This window comes from Anoplophora glabripennis, unplaced genomic scaffold, assembly GCF_000390285.2.
Source record: "Anoplophora glabripennis isolate ALB-LARVAE unplaced genomic scaffold, Agla_2.0 scaffold625, whole genome shotgun sequence".
Lineage (NCBI taxonomy): Eukaryota > Metazoa > Arthropoda > Insecta > Coleoptera > Cerambycidae > Anoplophora > Anoplophora glabripennis.
In genome coordinates, this window is record NW_019416831.1 from 232,914 (window position 1) to 244,265 (window position 11,352).

Consider the following 11,352-nt stretch of genomic DNA (forward strand, 5'->3'; position numbering starts at 1 on the left):
TTTAGATTTTGTGTGAAGGGAATTAAGAAGCTCAGAAAAAGTGAAATAGTTGAAAAGAAAAGTAGATTTACTTTTAATTTTATTAAGAAATAAAACATGTTTGAAATTACAGAATCGGAACTATGAATCTTACCTTCGTATTTACTATGCTATTTTCTAACAAGAAAATTCTTAAAAAAGATTTGATTTTAGTTGTAGTATTCTTTTCTTTTTGGCATGAATTTATTTTCAATGTGGTAGTTATTTGTTATTATTAATATCAAGATGGAACAAATTTATTTCGTTTTAATAACAGACAGGCAATATTTAATAATGATATTTTTTTATTAAAAATTATCAACATTTCAACTAATATTCATAACATTCTGATTCTGTAAATCAAAAGAAAAAACATGTTTCCCCTGTAGATAATAATTAGGGGACACAGGGTGTTTTCTTCATATAAAAATAATAATAAAAATCTATCCCCGCATTGTATATTCGTAATTGCATTTTACCTACATTTTATAAGCGGACAGAACAAATGTTAAGATAGGTAAGTAACTACGAAACGAAAATTAAAGCACTCCCAGAGAAAGGACAACGTGTTAGGTACTTATCTAAGTACCGCAGTAACGGGATCATATCAAATCAGCCTGCCCTTGAGTATCTAACGTTGAAATGAAATTACATTAGTTTTTGTTAAAAAGTGGGGTTCACGGACATTTATAATTAATATAAGTAATTCGATTGCATTAAAAAAACTGAAACGCAAAACAGGAAAACTATTTAAAAAATTGTAGATAGTAAATTCTTTTATATACTTCCGCCAGTAACTAATACAGTAACCCAGTAATATTGTTGCTAACAATTTTATAACGCCTCGGTAGATAAAAACTGATAAAGACAATAATGAAAATGTAAATTCTTATTCGACATTATTTTGAACTTAAAGCATTGCGTTTTATTTGCGTTAAGTAGTAGTGCGAGGGTCTTCTTGAACTGGACACGAGCTAGAAAGGAAAATGAAGTTATTTCTAGATTGCCTTGTAATTCTTTTGCTATACCCAGTGCTAAATGATGGATTTAACATCAACCAAGATCCCTTTGAACGAGATATATGTAAGTATTTTTTTCTCTAATAGTATTTTCTATTTTTTATAAAGCTCCTTTTAAAAAAAAATAAATAAATTCCTAAAATATAATAAATTTATTTAAATCACCTGTGTTGGGTTTAAACAAAAACTAAATAGAATTCTAAGATAAAAATTTTACACACAAAATTTGTAATTTTCTAATGAAAAGAAAACTGATCTACTTAAATTGTAGGAAGTATTGCACTAATTTACACATTACTGTTTTTTATAAAATTAATTTAAAATGTGAAAAAGTAGTTTCGTATGGTTATAGTGAATGACAATAATTTTTATTTTACAGTTTATTATAAATTATTTTGTTGAAGAAATACTGTTTTATAATTTGAACATTCTTTTCTGAATCAACCTTTACTAACGCATATTACAGGGTGTTCTTTAATTCATGTTATAACAGGATATTGTTCCTTGGATCAATTTAGATTAAACCACCGATATTCGAGTTATAAAGTTTTGAGGAAGTTTTAACTGATGGCATGGCAATTACTTTATTCAGATATCTCAGAGAGTTAACTTTATGTATAACTAAAAAAAAGTCTCTGAATTTGTACACAAATTTGTCAATCAGTGAAGAAGTTATTGGGAGGCCCTATGACTATTGTGGAAAAAGAGCAATTAAATTCTAATGTCATTTCTAAAAAGAAAGTTTCTTCTACTTTGATTTTTTAGTTGAAAATATGATATGTAATACAACAGGTACAGAGTATAAATTTATATATGTATAACTATCCATTTCACAAATAAAATTTAAACATCTTTTTTGTTAGTACACAATTTTAGTACAGGTATTATTTACTTAAAAATAGAAGTCTCAGTACCAAAAAAAATACAAAACTTCTAAGCCCATATTTTTTTATATTATTTCTAAACTTGTATTTCGATCGAAACATTCCTATATACTTTACGATGAATAGTTTTAAAGAAATTTTAAATTTATGTAAAATGAAATTAGGAATCAAATTCAGCTTTTAAATTTTCAAAATATTCAATGACATCGAAATTCTCCGATTTTTAGTGATACTGACTCAGCCTATGTCACTAGGCTATATACTAAAGTCCTAAATTTTTCTCTTTAATTAATTATAATATTAGACCAAGTTTCTACAATGGACTGAATTAAGGCTTTTTAATCTTAAACGAACTAAGAAACAATCTCCTGAAGTTATGACATAAATTTGGAGTACAATCTATTGTATACAGGGTAATTCAGTCATAATGTCATAAATTTTAACCACATATTCGGTAGACCTAATAAAGTCAGAAAATCGAAAAAAAAATTTCTCGACCTTTTAAAAGATAATCAAATTATCCCTTAACTCCTGCCAATTCGGCGCTCTACTTTGCGTCACTGTTTCTAACCGGGAACGCGCCTGCAGACCAAGAGCATTCGAATATTGAAGTGAAACAGCTGATTTCCCCACTCGTCTTGAATTTTGCAATTGTTAGTTTCAAAATCAAAGTGCAGAGTGACATGGACAGCGGAGTGTTGTTTTAGCCGTACTGGCATTTTAATTAGATAGGTACAATACTTACTACTCTTTGAAGAGCAATAAGTCACTAGATAATTTAGGGTGGCCCAAAAAAAAACGAATATTTTTTTTTCGTGTTTCCTGTGAAAATATGTTAGTTTATCATGTTTTAAGAGTCCCCTCAAAAAATCAGCTCAAAAAGAATTTTTTTTGAGGTCGCTCAAGATTTTTAAAAATTTCCAAAATCGTCAAAAATTGAATTTTTTTTTTAATTTTTTTCTCGTTATTTTATCATTTTCTAAGTTGAAAAAAATCTCGATTCTGAAAATTTCAAATCTATATTTTTATTTCCAAGTCACTCATAATTATTTTAACTTTAAAAGTAGTGCACCTAAAATGTTTTCGAGCGACCTCTAAAAATAAATATCAACGAACTAATAATAATTGTTTTTATTGAATTTGATAAACAAAAGAATAGAAATAAATCATTAGACACTTAAAAAATTTCTCGAGGCAAAATTTACTACCGCACTGTGAGTTTCAAATATTTATCATATTTAAATTTTTTTAAATTTAAGTGTCGTGATTTATTTCTATTCTTTTGTTCATCAAATTCAAGAAAAAAAAATATTAGTTCGTAGATATTTATTTTTAGAGGTCGCTCGAAAACAGGTATAAATTTTATATAGTATAAATTTTTAAAAATTTTGAGCGACCTCTAAAACCATTTTTTTGAGCTGATTTTTTGAGAGAGCGCTTAAAGCATGATAAACTAACATATTTTCATGAGACACGAAAAAAAAATCGTTTTTTTTTGGGCCACGCTACTAGATATACGTACTATAAACTGAATAATTAATTAATTTAATTGAACATAATACTGAAAACTCAATTAAAAAACTAGTGAAAACTTCAATGGCCTATATTAAAGAGATCCCCCTGAGCAACGTCACCACCTTTTTCACTGTAATAGGCTGGTTGGCGGCTCAGGTGGATTGATCTCTCTAATGGGAGGATGTACAAGGGGCCCAATGGGGCCTAAGTGCTGTAGCTTTGCTGCCCTCCCCACAATTCCAGACTCCAGACTAGTGAAAACTTTAACAATATTAAAAATACTAAATTGTAATAACCTAACATTCAAAAACAATTATTATCGTGCATTTGTCTTTATTAACAAATAAATTACACTTGTTAATATTTAAAATATAAAAAATATCTTATTCATTCATATATCTATTTAGGTAAAACGATCTATTTATTCGTTGTCGTTCACTTCGCATTAAAAATGCAGTAAAAACTAGGTTAGTGACCGAATAATAAGGTAGATCAGTATTCACTCTCGATAAACCTTTGTAGGTCAGCGGTCAGAATCGGTCGGAAAAGGGGCTAAAATAATGATTTGAAAATATTTTTTTCAGCGTAAATATGTATTTTAAATTTTTTTTAATCGCGTATTCGTATTCTACTCGTTTTTCCCTATCTTCCCTTGAAATTACTGACATTATGACTGAATCGTCCTAAGATTCCTACTTGATTTTAAAACTAAAATTATATCAAATCATATTCTAACCAAGTAAAAATTAATCCTATACATTTTATTAAGAAACGCAAAGAATCCTAGTTAAATATTCATTTTTTTTAAATAGCAGGCGGTATCCTTATCACTCTTAAATGTAGAAAGATAGTATGTTAGTTCACTATTCACATAAAGTTAACATCATTAAATAAATAATGAGCACTCTTAAATAAATAGTAAAATTAATTTTCAAAAACTAATAATCCCATTTGACACCTGAATATAATATTGCCTCCCCTTTCCTTCTTTTATATGCAAGTCAATTTTATAATTATACCATTTTGTATAAGGTATTCTACTGAACAATATTGTATATTCTCAGGCAATCTTCAGGAAGAACTCGCCAAACTGTTTAAACTGAATAAATTCAAATTAATGAATACTGACAAGTTAAAAAAAATATTGGACCAGTTCAACGTAACAAGTCCCGAGGACCGATCATTTATAGCTGATAAAACACTATGCGGAACTTGCATGCTTTTGGTAAATCAAATACAGCAGAAGAAAGTAACAGTAACATACTTAGCACGAGCAGTCTGCAAAATTTATATCGCTCTAGCAACACTCACTGTGTCTGATTTTTGTGAGGACGTAATCAGAATACATTTGGTAAATATAATTTTCTTTGTTGAATACTAACAACTTGTTTTCGGTGGATTATATGGTGATGGTTTTTTAATTTTTTAGCCGACATTAGAATATATTTTGAACAACAGTAAAATATTAGATGCAGAATTAGCTTGTTCTATAATATTACAAAACCAACAATGCTACTATAGCAAGCCTGCATTGAAATGGAGATTGAAGGTACCTTCAAAATCCTTAAAGAAAATCCCTCGGGTAAGATTGATTTCTTTTGTTTTACTTTCTAAATGTGTAACACTATAACGTATCAAAAGATAAAGAGGATTTTCTGCGTCCAAATTTGATGATATTTTCTGATTATGTATATAAAAGCTATCGTTTTTGACATACAGGGTGAAATTTTAAAGAAAAATGTTACGCCTCTATCTTTTGAATAAATGAAGATATTAAAACGAGATTTTCGGTGCACAATACATGATAAAATGACAAAAGTTTATATAAGAACAGTTATTTTTGTATCTAGAACGCGAGATGCAAACAATATTTTTTCGAAAACTGCAATAAAATAAGACAATAATTGTGTTATATACAACAATTTACTTTATATTTGAAATCCTTTCAACCATGTTTGAGTGAAGACGGGTTTGGCGTGGTGACTATCATAACGATAGCAACCTAATAAACAATCAAAATTAGTTATTCGAAAAAGTAGTGTCGCCTATGCAGATGACCTCACTATGCTGATTAGCGGAAAATTCGAAGGCATCCTTTGCCAAAGAATACAAACAGCCCTAAGAATTATTGAAAAGTGGTGTGAGGACCATGCTCTGTCAGTGAACCCCAGGAAGACGGAAATGGTCCTCTTCACGAGGAAGAGAAAACTGGGGCCAATAAAGGCAGCAACTCTCCTAAACATTACGCTAAGCTTTGCATCTGATGTGAAATACTTAGGGGTTACACTCGATGCAAAGCTAACATGGAATCTTCACTTTGAAAGAAGATTAAAAAACGCGTGCATATCCTATGAGCAGTGCCGCAGAACTGTTGGCAAAACCTGGGGCATGAAACCAAACGTGGTTATGTGGATATACACTGCCATAGTGAGGCCAATGTTAGCCTATAGGGCTGTCGTCTGGTGGCCGAAATCCCAGCAGACGACAGCTAGACAAAAGCTCAGCCAAGTACAAAGGATTACCTGTCTGAGCATAACTGGAGCTATGCGAACAACACCCAGCATAGCAATGGAGGTAATGCTGTGTCTGCCACCTCTGGATATTTATCTAAGAGAAATGGCCTTGGCAACTATACTTCGCCTCAAGAACGTTGGTTTAAAACCGGATGTAGGATGCGGAGAAGTTAGAAGTCGCCTATGGAATGAGGTCGTCAGGAAGACGTCCCTTCTGCAGGCAGACACTGACAGTATTTCTCCCCGGTTTGCATTTGGCAAACCCTACACCGTACTCACAAAGAGACAGGAGGAGACCGCCCGTGGAGATGTAATCAGCGTCTTTACAGACGGATAAAAAAGGAAGGAGGATGCAGGATGTGGAATATACTCTAGATCCCTGCACATCCGATATCAGTGGGCAATGGATAGGCATGCTACCGGAGTTAGCAGGCATAACCATAGCCGCTAAGGAAATTGCCCGCAGGCATACTACGGGTAAAACCATCAGAATCTACACGATAGTAAACAAAGCACTACTGCACTGACCTTGCGCAAACATAAGATAATGACTAGGACAGTATGGGAATGCCATGAAGCACTGGTTGTGGCCTCGGCCTCTAACAGCATATCTGTCTGCTGGGTAAAGGGACACGAGCGGTGCTATAGCAATAAAGAAGCTGACAAACTAGTGTGCTTCCGTTGTCGGCACTTGCTGGAATTATTAAGGAAGACACCCACAAAGAATTCATGAAACGGTGGGATGAAACGATTAGCTGTCACTTCGCTAAGGAACTCTTAGTGTATCCTAACAAAGACACAGCCAAAAAATACCTGGCCATGTCTAGGTCAAATCTTCGCCTGGTGACAGGTATTCAAACTGGACACTGTTGGCTAAGGAAACACCTTTACAATATAGTGTGAAACACCTCTTTGTAGGGGCTGTGAACAGGAAGACGAGACAATATTGCATGTACTATGTGAATGCACTGCCGTCTCGTCAACAAGATAGTCCATGTTGGGAGAACACTGGCCTTTAATGGCCTATATTAGAGAGATCCCCCTGAGCAACGTCACCACCTTTTTCACTGTAATAGGCTGGTTGGCCTCTCTAATGGGAGGAAGTACAAGGGGCCCAATGGGGCCTAAGTGCTGTAGTTTTGCTACCCTCCCCACAACTCCAAACAACTCCAGAAATAGTGTCAGAATTATATATTGTAATTCATATTCTAAGAGTGTTTAATTCAATATGAGCTCGGAAGGTGAAAACGATCATTGACCAGGGGAAGTATTGGAAGCGGCACAAAGTGCTGTTTCACAATTAATCCCCAAAAATTCGTCAAGGCAGTACGAGATTGCATACAACGAATCAAAATGGTGGTATAGTTCGAAAAAAATTTAATAAGTGTCCGAAGCGGTATTAGGTACTGGCATATTTCGAACATAAAATTATTAAAATTAAACCTTCGACGTTATGGTTAATATATTCCATGTTAAAAAGTATACCGAATGCCAAAAAATATTAGAAAATTTCCAAAACTAATACCATATTTGAAAAGCAAATCAGTTGGATACCGCCCGAAAAAGTCCAGAATTCTATCGAAAGAGGAAATTGACAGATTTTTACAAGAAGCACCTGATAATAGATTTTTGCTAGAAAAGGTAATTCAAACTAATATAAATTAAGACAAAGATTTCAATTATTAGTATAAGGATTCCCGATTTCAAAACTCATACTCTGAGATGTTTTGTGGTTTCAAGTTCAGACTAAATGATTTAAGGAAAAATGTCTTAACCAAGTGATTGGCGTCAACAAAATAGAGAATGTGAAATGTACCAAAAAAAATAGCAACTTATCTCAATTTGTCTCATCCGGAAACTACAAGGCACTACTTTAAACGTTTTTCCGCCACTCTATTAGCCGACGCAGGAGCCAATATTACCACCATAACCACCATTATACGACATGGGGGGTGGCGTTCTAGTACGGTACCGGAGACATGTAGAAGATTCTATACAAAATAAAATATCAATAGCAAATAAGTTCTTACCACTTCAGCAGAGCCTGCCAAACTTGCCAATAATACAACGTGCGCAGTGAACTTAAACAATTACACCAACAGCCTCATTGAACACCCAGAACTAAAAGTTACGATCCGATAAATCGTCCTATTTATAATTGTTACTGTTTACTGCATTCAAATGTTATATTACTTAAACTGTATATGGATTAATTAATAAAATCATAAAGTTCCGAAAAAAATGACAAATTAATTTGATTTAATTGGTTGAATGATTTTGTTTTATGCTCTAGAACAAAAGAGACCTTAACGTTCTAGAACAAAAAAGATTCACTATGTCAACTGAAAATTAACGAAAATGTCGACTTTTGATGGCAGTTTTCGAAAAAAATATTTTTATATTCTTTAGAAAACGTTTCTCCAATTTCGACACGCTGTACTGCTACACCTTCTACGTCATATTTAAAATATTTTTTTAATGTTAAATATTTAAATTATCAAATTCCCACTATCAAGGCCTTAGCCAAGAGTTTTCTATTTCCTACAGGGCAAACCATCTTCTACTTTTCAGGTAAGGTCAACATTTTGTCAGCCGAAACAACCCTTCCCCTTGCCCTTCTTCCTACTGACATGGCCATGTATAACAGATTAATACTCGTATTTTCAAGGTAAATCGTAACGAAGACCGTAAGCAACTCAAAATACTTCATCTCACAGATTTTCATATTACGCCAGATTATGAAGTAGGTGGAGTAGAAAACTGTGGATACCCTTTGTGTTGTAAAAGAGATGTAGGAAACCCGGTTTTTGGTGCAAATGCCGGATTGTGGGGAGATTACAATTGCGACGTTCCGCCATGGCTTTTTGGAAGAACTATGCTTCATATAAATCAAACACATAAGGTTTTTATATCCCACTCCATAAGGAAGAATATCTTTGTTAATTAGTTAATTTTGTAGGATATAGATTTGGTATATTTTACTGGAGATATAATAGATCATACCATATGGAAGGCGTCTATTAATGATAATTCTAATCTCATTTACATTACTTTTAAAACTTTATTCGAAACTTTTCCAAATAAACCAGTGTTGTCAGCAATTGGCAACCATGAAACTGCACCCTTAAATGTGTAAGAGAAACATATTTTGAAATGACTGTGAAATTTTTAACTTTTTAATTTTAGTTTTCCTCCTTCTGAGGACGGCATTGAAAAGGCTGGTTTGTCTGCCCAATGGTTGTACACGTTACTCTCAAAATTATGGAGCAGCTGGTTGTCCAAAGAATCTCTGAAAACAGTAGAGAAGCAAGGCTATTATTCTTACGTGGTTAATAAGAAATTCAGAATTATCGCCTTGAATAATAATATATGCTGTAACTTAAACTGGTAAATATCGAAAACAGCCATATTTCAAAATTTGAAAATTTCTTGTAGGTGGCTTCTTTATAATACAACATATTTAAATGAACAACTCCACTTTTTAAGTACAGAACTGGAAAAAGCTGAGAAAAATGAGCAATTCGTACACATCATAACTCATATACCCGTTGGGAATAAAGAGTGCATTGAACCATGGGAAGTTAGCTACAACAATTTAATCAAAAGGTAGAAGTTGTGATAGTATTTTATTATTACAAAATATGTCATTTTTTAGATTTTCACATATTATTAAAGGTCAATTTTATGGACATACACATACAGATGAACTAAAAATTTTCTACGATGAAAAGCATATTCCAATAAATGTTGGATACAACGGAGCTAGTTTGACTCCTTATCAAAAATACAATCCAAATTATAAAATTATAACTGTAGATCCCTATTCTTACGTAAGTACAATTAAGAGTAGGTTTATCAAGTATTAGTTATTGTATAGAGACTTTTATACTTAATTTATTACTATGTATTGCAGCATCTTATATTTTGGGTTTCAGTAAAGCACGACCTATAAATATAAGAAAATTTGAGTGTCAATTTTTAACCAAAATAATATATTATGTATTTTATTAGATATTTTTTATATGATGCAAATTATTTATTTAAAAATATTTATTGGGAAGACTGATTTATTGCGCAACTTTTTTACCTCTTTCGATATTCGAATTTTTCGATAAAACCGATAGTTTTCTAGTAAAGAACTTAGACACGTCATCGTTCACTAAAGGGGTAATTGCGAAAATTTGTAAAAATAAAGTAAGCGGAAGTCATAACAAATATGTAAATTGTTATTTATCATATCAATAAATTGACACTCTCTGTCAACCATTAATTAGTACCAATTGATTAATTTATTATCGGAATAATTACGGCAAATAATATTTATTCCAATGACAAATATGTCAACATGCTCCAAGTGTTTTTCGAATCCAGAAGAAATAGTAACCCTGCAGTAAGATTATACCACCAAAGATATTCAAACCGACCGATTCCTCATAGACAAACATTGGCCTCGGTGGAAAGACGGCTTCGCGAAACTGGTAAAATTCAGCCCAATCGTGAGGGTGCCGGAAGAGGCGTAATGTCCGAACTGTTGAAACTGAGGAAGCTATAATGGAACATCTAGAACAAGACTGTGGTCGTCTAAACATAGACGTTATGGCTGTCCAGGAGACCTACCTCAGCGAGGCATCACGTACCTCCATCCCAGACTATGACATATACAGACATGACAGAAACCGTAACGGGGGTGGTGTTGCACTCATAGTAAAGAAGTGCATCGACCACTATCCGCTGCAGCGGCTCCAAACTCAAAACACAGAGGCCGTGGCGATAGCGGTGAGATCGCTACGGCATGGAGACGTTGCGGTGGTGTCCTGTTACCACCCACCCAGACTACCACTACTTGACAATGACTTAGACAAAATCCTTTCCTGGCCCCAGACAATTGCCATCGGGGACTTCAACGCGAAGTCCCCCATATGGCACAGCGGGACGACGACCACAAGAGGTCGCGTCCTGCTGAATTACCAAGACAGACACGACGACTTGACTATACTCGGACCGACAGAACCGACACATTACGGACCCGTAGGACGCCCCGACGTTATCGACATTGCCCTCTTAAAATCTATACCGTTAAATGCCCAAATATCCACCCAATACGAAGGGTCTTCCGCCCACAATCCAATATTTCTGGATCTGGGGCGAAGACAGAGATATGAAGGCACCTTCACGAGGAGGTTCACTGACTGGGAGCGTTTCCGAACAGTAATGCAAGGAAACATGGCGCTCCCAGTCATCGAAACCACCCATGATCTGGAGGCGGCAATCCTCTCCCTTGAGACTGACATTAAAAACGCCCTGACTCAGACTACGACGGAGACTATTGTCCCCCGACTGACAAACCCCCGGGGCACCCTCCCCGATGACATAAAAAACTTAATACGTGACAGACGACGTGCG

General features: G+C 34.0%; 1 protein-coding gene across 1 annotated transcript in view; it reads left to right on the top strand.

The window, feature by feature from the left end:
* The first annotated feature begins 818 nt into the window (after positions 1-818).
* The window catches only part of LOC108912444 (sphingomyelin phosphodiesterase 1-like), a 24,895-nt gene continuing 14,361 nt past the window's right edge, over positions 819-11,352 (top strand). The window contains exons 1-8 of the mRNA XM_018717668.1: positions 819-1,101; positions 4,501-4,787; positions 4,866-5,018; positions 8,618-8,851; positions 8,909-9,081; positions 9,136-9,336; positions 9,385-9,555; positions 9,605-9,779. Of these exons, the coding sequence (XP_018573184.1) occupies positions 1,005-1,101; positions 4,501-4,787; positions 4,866-5,018; positions 8,618-8,851; positions 8,909-9,081; positions 9,136-9,336; positions 9,385-9,555; positions 9,605-9,779 (1,491 nt within the window). The 5' untranslated portion in view covers positions 819-1,004. The remainder of the gene's footprint in view (positions 1,102-4,500; positions 4,788-4,865; positions 5,019-8,617; positions 8,852-8,908; positions 9,082-9,135; positions 9,337-9,384; positions 9,556-9,604; positions 9,780-11,352) is intronic.